Source organism: Pristiophorus japonicus, chromosome 21, assembly GCF_044704955.1.
Source record: "Pristiophorus japonicus isolate sPriJap1 chromosome 21, sPriJap1.hap1, whole genome shotgun sequence".
Taxonomy (NCBI): Eukaryota; Metazoa; Chordata; class Chondrichthyes; family Pristiophoridae; genus Pristiophorus; species Pristiophorus japonicus.
The window spans coordinates 1440630-1459333 of record NC_091997.1 but is presented as its reverse complement, the minus strand read 5'-3'; the positions used below and the strand labels follow the sequence as shown (position 1 = coordinate 1459333).

Below are 18704 nucleotides of genomic sequence, written 5' to 3'. Positions count from 1 at the left end.
GTCTTTGAGTTGGTGCGATTTCCTGTGTACTTATCACAAGATGAGGAAGACCATTGGCTCATCCACTCCGCAAAACCTACTCTTTCCACTCTCAGCCATTCACAGCATCTAACTATCTTTTAAATGATTCCCAGATTTGAGCCACGACTGTCCTAAACTGAAGGGTATTCCACATTAGGATGGTCACTCCCTTTGCATGAAAACCTTCCTGATATCGATGTAAATTTGTCTTCTGCATTGCCTCCTTTTTAAGGCTGTTTCCGGGCACTGGGATTTGGCCTGATTGAGTTCCGAATTTTACCATCTTTAACGGCCTCCTAACATCTCCTCAATTCTATGGGCCCAAGTTTCCACATGATTTGCGCCTGATTTTTCGGAGCAACTGGTGGAGAATGGACTATCTTAGAAATCGCAATTCTCCACATTTTTTTTTTCTGCAGTTCTAGTCAGTTAGAACAGTTTCACTTTGGAACAGAATTTTTTCTTCAAAAGGGGGCGTGTCCGGCCTCTGACGCCTGATTTCAAAGTTTCCACAGGGGAAACGTACTCCAAACTAACTTAGAATGGAGCAAGTGAAGATTTTTGTAGAACTGAAAAAACCTTGTCTACACATTAAAAAATCAGGCGCAGGTTACAAATTAGGCGTCCAGAACGAGGGAGGGGGGAAGGGAAGTCATTAAATTCTACAATAAATCCTTATTTATACTTATACAAATAAATCCAACCTGAATAAACATTTATAAGCAAAGAAAAGATTAAATAAACCATCTTCCTACCTGTGTGAAAGTGCTTCAGCCAGGTTCAGTCAGCTCAGCGGTGTGGCGTCGTTCCCGCGAACGGGAGGGAGGGAGGAGGCAGCCGTTCCTGATGGCCGGGGGGGTGGGGGGGGGGGGGGTGGCCGGGGGGGTGGGGGGGGGGGGTGGAAGGCAGCCGTTCCCGACCGACCGCAGCGAGGGGGGAGACAGTGAGAAGGCTGCAGGAAGCCTCAGAAGTTGAGCAGCCATTCCCGACGGCGGTTGGGGGGGTGGGGGACTTTGAGGCTTCCTGCACCTTCTCACTGCTGCAGGAAGCCTCAGTGCTGATGTGCTGATGGCAATGTACTTTTATTAAAAAATGTTCAAAAATTAAACAGCTACAAAGAACGACAAAAATGGCCGAGTGCCAATGTTTCCTTCACACTGCGCGTGCGTGAACGCTCCAATGCGCACGCACAGGGTTGCCGGCACGAAAAAAACTAATTTAAATGGTACCCGCCCCCTCCCACTTACAAAATCGGCGCGAGTGGTAGGCTCCGCCCCCCTGGGCGCCGTGCCGAGCTGCAGGGCGCTCCAGAATCGCGCGTTTTATTTCAGGCGCTGTTTTTGGCGAGAAAAACGGGCACCCAGCTCGGAGGGGCGCCCGTTTTGTAGCGTGTGGAAACTTGGGGCCAAAGTCTCTATTTCTGTCCGTTGTGAAGCCCTGGTTTTCATAGAATCACACAGCACAGGGGGCCATTTGGCCCATCATGCCTGTGCCGGCTCTGAGCTATCCAATTAATTCCATTCCCCTGCTCTTTCCCCATCGCCCTGCAAATTCTTCCTCTTCAAGTATATATTCAATTCCCTTTTTTTAAAGTTAATATTGAATCTGTTTCCACCACCCTTTTAGGCAGTGCGCTCCTGATCACAACTCGCTGCGTTATAAAAAAAATCCCCTCATTTCCCCCGTGGCTTTTTTTGCCAATTATCTAAAACCTGTTTCCTCTGCTTATGTACTTGGTACCAATGTTTGTTTTACTTTCTGTAGCAGACACCCGAGGGGTTTTGATAGAGTGGACTGGCAGGAGGGTCAGTAACCAGAAGAAAAAAGGATGAAATTCAGAAATGCAAGGAACGTGAAACTGGAAGGGAAAGTTCTTGCGTTGGAAACTTTTCTTTCATATCTTTGGCGTTATTAATAGACGAATAGAGCACAAAAGCAAGGAAGTTATGCTAAATCTTTATAAAACACTGGTTCGGCCTCAGCTGGGGTATTGTGTTCAATTCTAGGCACCGCACGTTGGGAAGAATGTTAAAACCTTGGAGAGGGTGTGGAGGAGATTTACTGGAATGGTACCAGGGATGAGGGACTCTAGTTATGTGGAGAGAGTGAAGCTGGGATTGTTCTCCTTGGAGCAAAGAAGGTTAAAAGATTTGATAGAGGTGTTCAAAATCATGAAGGGTTTGACATTAAATAAGGAGTGACCGAAGGGTCAGTAACCAGAGGACACAGATTTAAAGTGATTGGCAAAAGAACCAGAAGCGACATGAGGAGACATTCCTTTATGCGAGTTGTTAAGATCGGGAATGCACTGCCTGAAAGGGCGGGGGAAACGGATACATTAGTAACGTTCAAAAGGGAATTAAATAAATACTTAAAGGGGAAAAAAATGACAGGGCTATGGGGAAAGAGCAGTGGTGTGGGGTTAATTGGATAGCTCGACCAAAGAGGAATGATGGGCCGAATGTCCTCTCATTCTACGATCTGTAAAGTGAAAGTCAATGAGACTCACTGGGACAGTGCAAAGCTCAGGATAACTGCTGCTCATCTAATCTGTAGTTTCAAAAAGAAAATGACTGTATATTTGTCCAGTTACAGTAAAGTAATTTGCTCGGGTCTCGTAAATAAGCTATTCTACCGTGCCAAGTTACAAAATCAGTTGAAACAATTGGGTTTTTAACACGTGCGTTACTGACTCCTCGTCACTGCTGATCTTTCAGCGGGTGAACGTGATGACTCTTTATTCTAATGGTGGGAAAACGTCGATGTGTTGTTGCAGGTGAAATCTCAGGAAGTTTTCAGCACCTGGGTGTCCAAGCTCTGCTATCACCGACTGTTCCAGAAAGGTGACCCCGTCAAAGTTCCATACGGAGCAAACGGATACAGCTTTTCCATCTCTCCGACAGCAGACTTCCTGTCAGCCAGTACTATTGTACCTCTGTGCAGCAAGGTAGGCAGTGTATCTGCATGTCCATTGTGTTCATCGTCTTCTGTTCTCATTGTGGTCATCTTCCCAGAGCTCCGTCACGGCATAATGGAGAAAATCACATTACGGAGACTACTCTGGTTTAACACCGTCAGGACCAAAGACATCTGGGTTTGAGGGGGTGGGGGGTTGGAAGGGGGCAGCGGCAGCAATCCAAGGGACCCAGAAACTGTCCCCCTTTCCTTCCTCGCAATGGTACACAGCCTGTCGTCCTGAGCTGTGCTCCAAACCTCATATCCCTGTGGATCAAAAAACAAATTGCAGACTTCTGCAGTGCTGTCGATCTCCTCCCTGCCCCCCCCCACCAACAACACCACCTTCTCCTCCTCCTCGCCCTCCACCCTTCTCCTCCACCCCCCCACCCTCTTCCTCTTCCTCCCTCCCCCCCCACCCATCCTCCTTCCCCCCCCCCCCCCCCCAAACCTCTGCCCCTCTCCTCCAAACCGGACGGTCTGCACCTGGGCAGGACTGGAACCTATGTCCGAGGTGGAGTGTTTGCTCGTGCTGTTGGGGAGGGGTTAAACTAATATGGCAGGGGGATGGGAACCTATGTAGGGACGCAAAAGATAGGAAGGAGAAAAGCAAGGATGGAGGGCAGAGAAATCGAGGGCAAAAATCAAAAGGGGCCACATTACAACATAATTCTAAAAGGACAGAGTGTTTTTAAAAAAAAAAACAAGCCTGAAGGCTGAGTCTCAATGCGAGGAGCATTTGTAATAAGGTGGATGAATTAACTGCGCAGATAGCTGTTAATGGATATGATGTAATTGGGATTATGGAGACATGGCTCCAGAGTAACCAAGGCTGGGAACTCAACATCCAGGGGTATTCAATATTCAGGAAGGACAGACAGGAAGGAACAGAAGGTGGGGTAGCGTTACTAGTTAAAGAGGAGGTTAATGCAATAGTAAGGAAGGACATTAGTATGGATGATGTGGAATCTATATGGGTAGAGCTGCGAAACACCAAAGGGCAGAAAACGTTAGTGGGAGTTGTGTACAGACCACCAAACAGTAGTAGGAAGGTTGGAGATGGCATCAAACAGGAAATTAGGGATGCGTGCAATAAGGGTACAGCAGTTATCATGGGTGACTTTAACGTACATATTGATTGGGCTAACCAAACAGGTAACAATACTGTGGAAGAGGATTTCCTGGAGTGTATAAAGGATGGTTTTCTTGACCAATATGTCGAGGAGCCAACTGGAGAGCAGGCCATCCTAGACTGGGTCTTGTGTAATGAGAGAGGATTAATTAGCAATCTGGTCGTGCGGGGCCACTTGGGGAAGAGTGACCATAATATGGTAGAATTCTTAATGAAGATGGAGAGTAACAGTTAATTCAGAGGCTAGGGTCCTGAACTTAAAGAAAGGAAACTTCGATGGTATGAGATGTGATTTGGCTAGGATAGACTGGCGAATGATACTTAACCATTTAACGGTGGATAGGCAATGGAAGACATTTAAAGATCAAATGGATGACTTACAACAATTGTACATCCCTGTCTGGCGTAAAAATAAAACGGGGAAGGTGGCTCAACCGTGGTTAACAAGGGAAATTAGGGATAGTGTTAAATCCAAGGAAGAGGCATATAAATTGGCCAGAAAAAGCAGCAAACCTGAGGACTGGGAGAAATTTTGAATTCAGCAGAGGAGGACAAAGGGTTTAATTAAGAGGGGGAAAATAGAGTATGAGAGTAAGCTTGCAGGGAACATAAAAACTGACTGCAAAAGCTTCTATAGATATGTGAAGAGAAAAAGATTAGTGAAAACAAATGTAGGTCCCTTGCAGTCAGAATCAGGGGAATTCATAATGGGAACAAGGAAATGGCAGACCAATTGAACAAATACTTTGGTTCTGTCTTCACTAAGGAAGACACGAATAACCTCCCGAAAATACTAGGAGGCCGAGGGTCTAGCGAGAAGAAGGAACTGAGGGAAATCCTTATTAGTCAGGAAATGGTGTTAGGGAAACTGATGGGACTGAAGGCTGATAAATCCCCAGGGCCTGATAGTCTGCATCCCAGAGTACTTAAGGAAGTGGCCCTAGAAATAGTGGATGCATTGGTGGTCATTTTCCAACAGTCTATCGACTCTGGATCAGTTCCTATGGATTGAAGGGTAGCTAATGTAACCCCACTTTTTAAAAAATGAGGGAGAGAGAAAACAGGGAATTAAAGACCGGTTAGCTTCACATCGGTGGTGGGGAAAATGCTGGAATCAATTATTAAAGATGTAGTAGCAGTGCATTTGGAAAGCAGTGACAGGATTGGTCCAAGTCAGCATGGATTTATGAAAGGGAAATCATGCTTAACAAATCTAGAGTTTTTTGAGGATGTAACTAGTAGAGTGGATAAGGGAGAACCAGTGAATGTGGTGTATTTGGATTTTCAAAAGACTTTTGACAAGGTCCCACACATGAGATTAATGTGCAAAATTAAGGCACATGGTATTGCACGTAATGTATTGATGTGGATAGAGAACTGGTTGGCAGACAGGAAGCAGAGTGGGAATAAACGGGTCCTTTTCAGAATGGTAGGCAGTGACTAGTGGGGTACCGTAAGGTTCAGTGCTGGGACCCCAGTTATTTACAATATACGTTAATGATTTAGATGAAGAAATTGAATGTAATATCTCCAGATTTGCAGATGACACTAAGCTGGGTGGCAGTGTTAGCAGCGAGGACGATGCTAAGAAGCTGCAGGGTGACTTGGACAGGTTAGGTGAGTGGGCAAATGCATGACAGATGCAGTATAATGTAGATAAATGTGAGATTATCCACTTTGGTGGCAAAAACAGGAAGGCAGATTATCATCTGAATGGTAACTGATTAGTAAAAGGGGAGGTGCAACAAGACCTGGGTGTCATGGTACATCAGTCACTAAAGGTAGGCATGCAGGTACAGCGGGCAGTAAATAAAGCAAATGGCATGTTGGCCTTCATAGTGAGAGGATTTGAGTATAGGAGCAGGGAGGTCTTACTGCAGTTGTACAGGGCCTTGATGAGACTTGAGTATTGTGTGCAGTTTTGGTCTGCTAATCTGAGGAAGTATGTGCTTGCTATTGAGGGAGTGCAGCAAAGGTTCACCAGACTAATTCCTGGGATGGCAGGACTGACATATGAAGAAGGACTGGATTGGCTAAGCTTATACTCAGTGGTAATTTAGAAGAATGAGCAGGGATCTCATAGAAACATATAAAATTATGATAGGACTGGACAGGTTAGATGCAGGAAGAATGTTCCTGATGTTGGGGAAGTCCAGAACCATGGGTCACAGTCTAGGAATAAGGGGTAAGCCATTTACGACTGAGATGAGGAGAAAATTCTTCACTCGGAGAATTGTGAACCTGTGGAATTTTTTACCACAGAAAGTTGTTGAGTCCAATTCGTTAGATATATTCAAGAGGGAGTTAGATGTGGCCCTTATGGCTAAAGGGATCAGGGAGTATGGAGAGAAGGCGGGAGTGGGGTACTGAGGTGAATGATCAGCCATGATCTTATTGAAGGCGCAGGCTCGAAGGGCCGAATGGCCTACTGCACCTATGTTCTATGTTTCCTCCTCTTCCCCTCCCCCCACTCCTCCTCTTCCTCTTCTCTCCCTCCTCTCTCTCTCTCTCTCTCTCTCTCTCTATCCCGGCAATCACTGACAGAATGACTGTGTCACACATGACTCGGGTGAGGCACCATAAGGCTAACACAAACTCTCCAGCTTCTGTTAATTATGTGCGTGTGCTGGCATCTGAGTCAGTGACAGACAGCCCATTTTATTTTAGTTTTCAAAATGCTCCACCTGAATTGCAGACAAACTTTGGTGCTTTATTTTGCTCTGTTCCTGTGGAGACAATAATCAGTTGTCATTATCTTATTGTTTAGGCACAAAGGTGTGACTCCTTCAGTGGAGACATTTTTAAAGGCAATGGTCACCTCCCTTCAGCCTCTGCGAGTGGACAGCCAGTGACAGCGGCCTGGTTGCAGCAGTGTGAGGATTGGGACCAGTGTGCGAAAGGTAAGAATATTTGCATTTAATTTGCCTCAGATTTATAGGTGTACATTTTTATTAAATAAAATCTACACCTTTGCCATTCTTCGTCATTATCTCTTATGAAAATCAGCTCATTGTCAGTGTCAGCCGTGGCTCAGTGGGCAGCCCTCTGAGTCAGAAGGTTGTGGGTTGAAGTCCCACTCCAGGGACTTGAGCACAAAAAATCTAGGCTGACACACCCAGTGCAATGCTGAGGGAGAGCTACACTGTCGGAGGTGTCTTCTTTCGCATGAGACGTTAAAGGACCCCGTCTGTCTCCAGATGGACGTAACACATCCCATGGCACTATTTTGAAAAAGAGCTGGGGAGTTATCCCTGGTGTCCTGGCCAATATTGTTCCCTCAACCAACATCACAAAAAAGCAGATTATCTGATCATTATCATATCGTTGTTTGTGGGAGCTTGCTTGTGCGCAAATTGGCTGCCATTTCCTACATTACAACAGTGACTGGTTGAACATGTTCCACTGGTTCTGTAGTTTAGTTCCACTCCAGCAGGGAGCTTGTTGAGTGTGAGGTGGAGCATTCCAGCGAGGAAGATTGAGAAGAGGCTTGGTGCGATGACGCAGCCCTGCTTGATCCTGGTCACCACCAATGATGTCTCAAGATCCTGCAAATCCCCTGGGAGGACAGGCGCACCAACGCCAGTGTTCTCGATCAGACCAGCATCGAAGCACTGACCACACTCGATCAGTTCCGTTGGGCGAGTCACATTGTTCGCATGCCTGACACAAGACTCCCAAAGCAAGCACTCTATTCTGAGCTCCTACACAGCAAGCGAGCCCCAGGTGTGCAGAGGAAACGTTTCAAGGACACCCTCAAAGCCTCCTTGATAAAAATGCAGCATCCCCACTGACACCTGGGAGTCCCTGGCCAAAGACTGCCCGAAGTGGAGGAAGAGCATCCGGGAGGGTGCTGATGGCATGCAGAAAACAAGCGCAGGCAGCGGAAGGAGCATGCGGCAAACCAGACTCCCCACCCACCCTTTCCTTCAACCACTGTCTGTCCCACCTGTGACAGAGACTGTAATTCCCATATTGGACTGTACAGTCACCTGAGAACTCCATTTTAGAGTGGAAGCAAGTCTTTCTTGATTTCGAGGGACTGTCTCTGATGATAACAGTGACTACACTCCAAAAGTACTTCATTTGCTGCAAAGTGCTTTGAGAAGTCCGGTGGTCGTGAAAGGCGCTATATAAATCCAAGTCTTTCGTTTTCATCCATCAGAGAGAATGGCCCCTGCTGCTCGGTACTCCTCCATTACCGTATCGAGCGGCTTGTTAAATGTCTCCTGGGGTTTTCACCTTGACGGTAACAGTTGAGTGTTCAGATAAAGTGAATAAAAAGAAAAATGGCAAATATTGGAAATCTTGGGGGGGGGGGGGGGAAAATTAGAGAAAATTATAGAAATGTGCATATCTGGGCTGTTCAACGTCTGAAAGTGGAAAAACCAGATTAACTGCTCTGCTGGGTATATCCGCTTTAGTCTGTTTCTGTGTCAGATAGAGACCTGCAGTATTTCACCCATGAGTAGGTGCACTGAGCCACCTGTATGAATTAGTCCCAGCTTCAAACCCTGGTCTGTGCTGCATTGGGCTGAAGTGGAAATGGTGACACAGTTGACCCCTCTATCCGTGGGCTCGGGAATAGGGGGGACAAAACTCTCGGGTTCCTGCTCCTGATCTCTGTCCAGTGGTCCATTACTGGAAAGTTTGTGTGGGGGGAGGACCGGACAGTGATAGCTTTGATGCAATTGAATAACCTGCTGACACGCACTCTCCACCTGGGCCACTCCTAAATGGGCTGTCAGCACCCGGGAAACCAGACTTGAGCATCATTTGGTGCCTTTAGGGAAGGAGACAGGCTGATGGAATGGGTGGACATGTGGCTGATGAAATTTAACGCAGAAAAGAGTGAACTGATGCATTTTGGTAGGAAGAATGGGGAGAGGCAATATAAACTAAAGAATACAATCCTAAAGGGGGAGCATGAACAGAGACCTGGGGGTATATGTGCACAAATCATTGAAGGTGGCAGGGCAGGTTGAGAGAGCGGTTTTAAAAAAAAAGCTTGCGGGATGGTGGGCTTCATAAATAGAGGCAAGGGAGTTATGATAAACCTGTATAAAACACTGGTTCAGCCTCAACTGGAGTATTGTCCAATTCTGGGCACTGCATTTTAGGAAGGATGTGAAGGCCTTCGAGAGGGAGCAGAAAAGATTTATGAGAATGATTCTAGGGATGAGGGACTTCCGTTATCGATAGACTGGAGAAGCTGGGGTTGTTCTCCTTGGAGCAGAGAAGGTTAAGAGGCGATTTGATCGAGGTGTTCAAAACCATTAGGGGTCTGGACAGAGTAGAGGGAGAGAAACTGTTCCCATTGGTGGAAGGGTCAAGAAACAGAAGACACGGATTTAAGGTGATTGGCAAAAGAACCAAAGGCGACACGAGGAGAAAGTTTTTAACGCAGCGAGTGATTAGGATCTGGAAAGCACTGTCTGAAAGGGTGGTGGAGGCAGACTCGATCACTGCTTTCAAAAGAGAGTTGGATGTTTCGCAGGGCTACGGGGAAAAGGCTGGGGAGTGGGACTAGCTGAAGTGCTCTTGCAGAGAGCCGACGGGCTCGACAGGCCGAATGGCCTCCTTCCGTGCTGCAACCATTCTATGATTCTAAGAGTGGAGGAAAAGCAATGGGGAAACCTTTGTCACACCCAGTACAGGTACTAGTTCAGCTCCCAAAGGGGAAGGGAGAGCGTTGTAACAATCTCATCCAATGATGTGTCAGAAATGCAGCTTCCTCTATCTGGGCTTTCACCACGAGTCCTGGAGGAAAGTTCATGCACTGCATATTTAACTTGTTTCTAAATCTTGTGTTCTGCAATCTTTTTCTAGATCTCGGTCAGTGTCAGTCAAACCTGGGGGAGCTGAATAAACTGCTGCAGAAGCTGGAGGTGGTGGATAGGGTTCACTCGGCACCTGTCATATGTGATGTACAGGTACGGCGCAAAGATATTACACAAACCAAACCGGGTGGAGACCCATAGTTCCTGTAAAGTGTGTGTGTTCACTCTCCGGCTCCTCTTCACTTGGGACAATTGTCAATCAGTAGATTTCGAGAAATAAACTGAGAATAGAATGGAGCGATGGCTTTGATTTTGTTCCGAATAAGGCAGTGGACAGTCACTTGGTAGCATTAGCGAAGAGCCAAAGGCTGCACATTTGAGATCGAGATAGATTGTAATTGGGTTTAAAAAGTCGGATGGAAAAAATGGTTACTTACTTATTGTACGGTTTGAGTCCAATAACTGAGCAAGAACACGCGAGGTTACAGGCGGTGTTCACAGACAGCAATTATTTAAAAATTCAATAAAATGAAAGCCATTAGTTTCAAGCAATTTCACTATATCCTGAGTTTAGTGTCTACAGTGCAAACAATATGCTGCCCAAGTGGTTATGGTAGGGTGACGATATTTTCAAAATTGAATCCAGGGACACATGGGGAGGGAGCACAGCAAATTAGCCAGGACGGAAAATGTAGATTGCACAGTGTAGCGAGGTAAATGTTTTGATGTAAACTGAATCTGCAAAACAGCAGCAGCAGAACTTTCTGCCTGAATAATGTGGCCATTGTTCACTGCCTGCTGGCCGCAATCACCGAATCCCCCCCGCCCCCTCACAGAGCCGGCTCCGCCCTCCCCCTCACAGAACCTGCTATCGCTGGCTCCTCCCCCTCACAGAACCCGCTCTCGCTGGCTCCTCCCCCCTCACAGAACCCACTCTCGCTGGCTCCTCCCCCTCACAGAACCCGCTATCGCTGGCTCCTCCCCCTCACAGAACCCACCCTCGCTGGCTCCTCCCCCTCACAGAACCCGCTATCGCTGGCTCCTCCCCCTCACAGAACCCGCTCTCGCTGGCTCCTCCCCCTCACAGATCCTGCTCTCGCTGGCTCCTCCCCCTCACAGAACCCGCTATCGCTGGCTCCTCCCCCCTCTCAGAACCCGCTATCGCTGGCTCCTCCCCCTCTCAGAACCTGCTATCGCTGGCTCCTCCCCCTCACAGAACCCGCTATCGCTGGCTCTTCCCCCTCACAGAACCCGCTTTCGCTGGCTCCTCCCCCTCACAGAACCCGCTTTCGCTGGCTCCTCCCCCTCACAGAACCCGCTATCGCTGGCTCCTCCCCCTCACAGAACCCGCTATCGCTGACTCCTCCCCCCTCACAGAACCCGCTATCGCTGGCTCCTCCCCCCTCCTCACAGCCCGACACTCAACACATCATCCCAGGCCGCTCCAGCCGCTGTCCATTAGTCCGGTTACCAGATATGTCTGTTACTCAGACATTTTGGCTCCGGGGGTGATTTCTCGTGAACCGAATTTCCCAGGACAATCCGGGGATTTGGTGGGGTGGGGCTGGGGGCATGGAGGGTCGCAGCATACGTACTGTGATCCCAAATCTCTGCATAAATTAAAGTCCCAGTGGGTCTACCCCTTCTACTGGTTGAAAACAGGAAATTGACATACCTCCCACCAATTGGAACCTGCCCTGCCACACAGCCACGCCCTCTTTATTGACCAATCACTGGGTAGCTGGGAGTCACATGGTTCCTGATTTGAACCCACACTTATTCAGGGACGAGTTTCCTGAAGCAGCTACTCTTACGGGAACATTGTTTGACCGGGGACACAGTACCTCATCCGGGGACTGTCCCTGGAAAACGAGGACGTATGATCGCCCTGGGTTAAGGCTTCATCATCATCATAGGCAGTCCCTCGGAATCAAGGAAGACTTGCTTCCACTCAAAGTGAGTTCTTCGGTGGCTGAACAGTCCAATATGAGAACCATAGTCCCTGTCACAGGTGGGACAGATAGTCGTTGAGGGAAGGGGAGGGTGGGACAGGTTTGCCGCATGCTCTTTCCGCTGCCTGGGGTGGTTTCTGCATGCTCTCGGCGATGAGACTAGAGGTGCTCAGCGCCCTCTCGGATGCATTCCTCCACTTAGGGCGGTCTTTGGCCAGGGACTCCCAGGTGTTGGTGGGATGTTGCACTTTATCAGGGAGGCTTTGAGGGTGTCCCTTGTAATGTTTCCGCTGCCCACCTTTGGCTCGCTTGTCGTGAAGGAGTTACGAGTAGAGCACTTGCTTTGGGAGTCTAGTGTCTGGCATGCGGACAATGTGGCCTGCCCAGTGGAGCTGATCAAGTGTGGTCAGTGCTTCAATGCTGGGGATGTTGGCCTGGACGAGGACGCTAATGTCTAAAACCATGCTAAGAGATGAAGTACATTTAAGTTTCTGATAGTTCTTTCCCTGCTCCAGCTCTAAGTGCATTATCTTGCCCTGATACAGGAAAGTCTTAGGTCTCTGTCTGCACTGAGTTAGCTGTATCTCAACAATTGAAAGAGTTTGTGTGTTAAAATACACCTTGGTGCCCCTGGGCTAGGCAGAGAAATTGGCCAGGGATCCCTCTTCTAATCATTCTCTACTGACCCCTGCTGGAAGGTGTACCTGTCCAGACATTGGGCCAGAGCATGATCTCACAGACCTGCGATGCCTGCCACAGTCGGATAGCCTGCTGAAACTCCACCGAGTCTCCCGTAAAAGGTGAGATACCAGAGAACTGTCAGTGCCTGTGAATCAGCGCCTCGGCAAGAACCAGTGGCTTCAGGACCGGAGGAGAGGTGCACATCTGGGGGGTGGGGAATGTTGATTACAAGGAACCCGAGTAAATGAGAAGTGACATTTAAAAGGAAAGCTTGTGGCAATGTTATGAAACAAGTGTGAGGAAATGGAATTCACATGCAATATTGCTGAAGCTCATGGCGAGGCAGTTGATGCATAGGCTGGATTTGCGAAGACTTCCTTCTGTGTAGAATTCAGGTTAGTTGTGGCTATAAATGATTTTAAACCAGAAACATGGGATTTTAAATGGGTTCTTGTATGAGCACAATTGGGATTAATTGCATCAAAATTAAAAGCAGATGGCTTGTTTTGGAATCCTGTACTCCAATTATAATTAATTGATCATCAAGGGAGCACTTTTGATCAGAGCGTTATTACATAGTTCCCTAGCTCAGAGAGAGAGGGGGAGGAATTTTTGTTAGTATGGGTCTGGTTTCAACGCAGGCCCCGAAGGAAATTGCTACATTCTTGTAAACAGTCAGTTTCGCTGTATTGTTTTAATAAATGAGAATCTCGTTTATTGGAAGGGAGCTGTGAGTTGTATTGGATGGTTTCAAAGAATGATGCAGCACAGAAGGAGGCCATTCGGCCTGTCATGCCTGTACCGTTTGCATTGAAGGTAGATTCGGATGATGGAAGTTTGCGGTAACGTCAGTGGGGGGTGAATTTCGGCGGAGGTTCTCCTGCTTGTCCGCTGTAACCTCAGTCGAAGAGTGGAAGAAACCGCAGAGGGAAATGGTGTAATCGGTGCAAGGTTCCACTGCTCGGAGATTACCCCCCTACCACCCTCTAGCTCTAGGACTTGCAGACCGCGAAGGTCCCCGGTTGAATCCCCCAGTGTGCATTGAGTTGACCGATTTGCCATGGCAGCGGTGCTGTGCCGAGACGCTCTGGGTTGGGGAGGGGAACAGTTGGTCAGATGCCTGGTTTCTGACCTGCTGCGGAGCAGCCTCTTACCTAGGGGGGGCGTGGCAGGGTAAGCTGGCACTCGCTGTGTTAGGGTCATCGTAATTAACGGCACGGTACCAGAGAGTAACTGCTGCCTGTAGAGCGACACTACAGTACGGGAGTCACTGCCCTAAGGAAAGGAGAGACACACAGCAGGTGGAAACGAAAGGGGAAAATACATTTTTTTTAAATATAATATATTTTGAAATTCTATCTGAAACCGCCTGTGTTTGAATGTTTTTGCTGGTGCATTTTCAAAAAAAGAATAATAAAATGGGTTGCTTTGAGCCAGCGTTTTGCAATTGCTTAAAATGGCCGAACGACTTGTCTCTCTCTATGACTGTCCCCAACAGTTAATGTTGTAAGCGTTTCCCAGCCTGAGTGCATTTGAATTGAAAAATAAGTTGTGGTTATATCGATCAGCTGCATTTACCTTGTTATACTTTTATTTTTTTGTATTATTCCAGGGTTTCATCGCTGACAAACCAAAAAAGGAAAAACGCTCTTCTAAAATATGGTGCACCCAAAGCTTTGCGAAGGATGAGACGAAGGTAATGTGTTCGACGGGTCGCTTTGCATGACTGCTCTGATTGGAGGAGCCTTTTTGGATGCCCCCAAGGTCTTATAAATCCCATAAGCTCAGCCTCCTCCCATTTTTGACAGCAATTTTAATTCAAAAACGTTTTAACATCCAGGACAATGATTGGCAAGTGGCGAGTTGAAAGCAATGGAGCTTCCTGATTGGGTGAGAGTGTTAAGCTGTTTTGAGGGATCATATAGGCTTTGTGTTGAAAGTAGAGCAAGATGGTGTTTTGTACATCAACAGTTCCTTTCCTGCAGTTCCCTCAGTAGCTGGGTCGCGAATGCTCTGCCCATTGTGCTGAGTTAGCTGGTCGCAATCAGCAGGGCACTGCATTTGGCCTCAGGACCCTTGGGCTGAGGAGTAGAAAAAGAAAGACTTGCATTTATATAGCGCCTTTCACGAACGCCGGACGTCTCAAAGCGCTTTACAGCCAATGAAGTACTTTTGCAATGCAGTCACTGTTGTAATGTAGGAAATGTGGCAGCCAACTTGTGCACAGCAAGCTCCCACATACAGCAATGTGATAATGACCAGATAATCTGTGTTTTTTTGTTATTTTGATTGAGGCATAAATATCGACCAGGACACCGGGGATTCCTCCCCTGCTCTTCTTTGAGATAGTGCCATGGGATCTTTTACTTCCCCTTGAGAGAGCAGATAGGGCCTCGGTTTAACGTCTCATCCGAAAGACGGCACCTCCAACAGTGCAGTGCTCCCTCAGCTCTGCATTGGAGTGTCGGCTGAGATTTTTTTGTGCTCAAGAAAAATCATTTTGTCGTTCCAGCTCCCAGTCGGTAGACATATAGTTGTCGGGTGAGACCATGTTCCCTCCTATGGTCGAATAGGCTGTTGGTGTTCACAGCCCGAACTCTCTCTCATCCTGACATAAGCTCAGGATTATTACTGGAAGAACAAAGGGTAATGTTCGAAAACCTTTTCTTACACCGGGTTATTAAACATGGAATTCTTTACCACAAGTGGCTGTTGAGGCAAAGACCACGACATCACTTAAAAGGAGAAGTATTTGAAATGGGAAAATATAAACCGATACAGGGAAATGAGATTAGAGCTGTAGTTGAGCATCTCACATTGACATGGGCATGATGGCCTGAATGGCCTCCTTCTGTGCGATAATGTTTGACTCTAAGAATGGACACTTTTTGAGGAGAGTGCAACAGGCATCCATGGAACTATAAAAAGAAAAACTACGTTTTGCATTTATATTGCACCTTACACGTCCTCTGAATGTCCCAAAGTCCTTTACAGCCAATGAAGTACTTTTGAAGTGCAGTCATTGTTATAATGTGGTAAACACAGAAGGACAAGGCACATCAGAAACAGCAATGTGAAAATGACCAAATCTTTTTCGTGATGTTGGTTGAAGGATAAATATTGGCCAGGACACCGGGGATAACTCCCCTGCTCTTCTTCGAATAATGCTGCGGGGTATTTTACGTCCACCTAAGAAGGACAACGGGGCCTCGGTTTAATGTCTCATCCGAAGAACAGTACTCACTGACAGTGCAGCACTCCCTCAGTACTGCATTGGAGGGTCGGCCTCGATTTTGTACTGGCGTCCCTGGAGTAGTTCAAAGGAAGTCATGTCTTGAGAGGAGAAGAGGGAAGAAAATTGTGGAAATACACTTATTTACTTTGTTGGCCGCTGATCTTATGTGCAACCGATACACTGCTTAAGTTTTAAAATAAGCAGTTCAAAATAAAAGTCAAGTTTGAAGTGAAAAAGCCGCAACAGCTGGGAGCGACGTCACAGTCTCTGTGCCTAATTTAAAATCGTTGTAAATCTGACTCGACTGATCTATTCTAAATCTTCTGAGCCGTGTCCTGCTGAGTTTTGAATAAATTAAGTTCATGACTTTGCATTGTTTCCCAGACTTTGTTGGATTGAATTCACTGTGTGATATGAAGAACAAGCTTGTGAACATATTGTATGACATTCTCAGCTATTTTTACGAGAATTAATCTACTTATTTTAATATGGGTTGATGCCTTCATTGAAATGGCAGACAAAAGAATTTCATACAAACACATTGATGTATCTGTTACAATATCTCGTGGTGTGACTTCAACCCATATTTTAGGACTTAGGAAGGGAATGGCTCTTGGAATGTGCTTGCACACAATGGGTGCTTTATGCTGATTGCTGTAATGTGTAACTCCAGAGAGTGTCAACCCCTGTAACTATTCTGTGTGAACTTTTTTGTTAAATGAGGAGTTCAATAGTACTGGTAGCTGTAGTATCAGTTTGGCTCACTGTGCACACTTGCCTCTGTCAGAAAATTAATGATTCAACCCCACTCCAGAGCATGTCGTTTGGATGAGATGTTAGAGCAGACGGGGCCTCGGTTTGTCAGGTGGGCGTAAAGGATCCCACGGCACTATTTCGCAGAAGAGCAGAGGTGTTATCCTTGGTGTCCTGGCCAATAGTTATCCCTCAATCAACATAATGACCAGATAATCTGTTTTTGTTATCATGCTGTTTGTGGGAGCTTGCTGTGCACAAATTGGCTGCCGCGTATCCCACATTACAACAGTGACTACACTCCAACAGTACTTAATTGGCTGTAAAGCGCTTTGAGGCTTCCGCTGGTCGTGAAAGGCGCTATATAAATACGTCTTTTTATAATTAGGCTGGCACTCCAGCACAGTACTGAGGGAGTGCTGCATTGTTGGAGGTGACGTCCTTCAGATGGGAGATTAAACTGAGGTCTGCTGGTTCAGGTAGTCATAAAAGACGTCAAGGCAGTATTTTGAAGAGGAGCAGGAGAGTTCTCCTGCTTTGCTGACCAACATTCCTGGCACAGTCCACACCATCATCTAAACAGATGAACTAGTCACTGGTGTTTGTGGGACCTTGCTGCATGCAAAACTAGCTCCTTTGTTTATCTACATTGCAACAGTGACTAAATGTTTAAAAGTAACTCATTGGCTGTGAAGCACTTTGGGATATCCCGAGGTGGTAAAAACTGCTATAGAAGTTTGTTTTCTTCCATGGAGAATTTGCTCCAGGAATGAGAGAGGATTAAATCTCCCTGTTCAGTGCAGGTGAAGGAGAGAAGAGGAAAACTTTCCCAGCTGGATGTTTCCTCCTCACACAGTGGCACAAGGAGGTTTAGAGTATTTAACAGTCGGGTGTTGTGATACTGAGCTGCGTAAACCCGACGGGCCCAGATTTAATGGCCTGTCTAGGTTAGCAGCAGCCCTCAGCGTTCCTGAGTTAGAGACGGGGGTGGGAAATGAGCCCAGGTTCCTACTCCTGACTGCTTCCCAGTGACTCCTGGAAAGTGTGCCTTCCTGCTCGGCTGTGATGTGCAATCGTGAGAAATGATCACTTGGAAAAGCCACTGGAGAATCTTTGGCAGACGAGGGACGAAGTGTCAGCCCCTTCAGGAGAGAACAATAGAGCCAGGCCGGAAGGATGCATGGAGTTTCCTGAGGCAACGCTCAACTCATTTGCACCAAGCGAAGGGATGTTGATCTTGATCGCGGTCAAATTAAGTTAAAGGACCTGGGGCCGAAATCGTCGTGCGTAATTCGCATTGTAGGTTTTGTCTGCACCAGCGCCGAATTGCCCTCTTCAAGCGTGCCTCCTCGGTGTTCGTGGCGCGCGTTGCTCTCCTCACATCGGTGCTGACATAGCCGCGTCGCAACGTCTCGCCCTTTCTCTTAAAGGGTAGGTCCGCTGCGATCTGAACAGCACTTTCGTTGCCGCTCACTGGGCCCCCAGGGAGTGGCCCGCCACCCAAGAGGCGGGTTGCCTCCTGCATGTCGGGGGCCCGGCCACACCAGCGGCCTCCATTTTCGAGCCAACTGAAATGTTGACCGACACAAAAAAAGATGGCGGCTGCCGAGGCGGCACGTCCCCTTTAATGGCGGCCGGGGTGCCATAGCCACCGCAGCTTCTCGCACCGCCAGGATGTCGGTGGCATTGCCCCGCGGAGCGTAAAGGGGTCGGCACACACGCCGATTATGTCATCGGCGAGGCGCGGAGAAAACCCCTTTTTGCTGGGGGGAGCGCTCTGAGTAGCGCCCGGGCAAAAACCCTTTAGCGCACCCTTATCGCCGGCCCCCAGTGCTAACTGACCCTGTGCAAAGGGGCAATTTCGCCCCCCTCCCCCCGTGTTTCGTGTAGAAATCGCTGTGCATAAAACTTCAGAAAAAACCTGTTGCACACTGCTGTTGGCAGTTGAGAGATTACGATTCCTTTTGTATAATTTGCAAGTAATTTTCATAAGGCAATAGGGGTCTGTTATTAAGCAGAGTGTGAGGCAATAAAAGCTAACAGCAGGATTGCAGCCATGGCCGCAGGTTATACACAAACCTTTTATGCTGAGAGCAACAGATGTAATAACAAACTTAATAACATCACCAGCAATCACAGGGTCTCTTTATACCCAGCACCTCTGCTGTTGCATCGGAAAGTACACATTATACGATCTG

General features: G+C 47.4%; 1 protein-coding gene across 4 annotated transcripts in view; it reads left to right on the top strand.

The window, feature by feature from the left end:
• The window catches only part of LOC139233761 (oxysterol-binding protein-related protein 6-like), a 105680-nt gene that overhangs the window by 35246 nt on the left and 51730 nt on the right, over nt 1-18704 (top strand). For all 4 annotated transcript variants that reach the window (XM_070864242.1, XM_070864239.1, XM_070864240.1 and 1 more), the window contains 4 exons: nt 2798-2968; nt 6876-7008; nt 9935-10038; nt 14131-14214. In XM_070864242.1, the coding sequence (XP_070720343.1) occupies nt 2798-2968; nt 6876-7008; nt 9935-10038; nt 14131-14214 (492 nt within the window). The remainder of the gene's footprint in view (nt 1-2797; nt 2969-6875; nt 7009-9934; nt 10039-14130; nt 14215-18704) is intronic.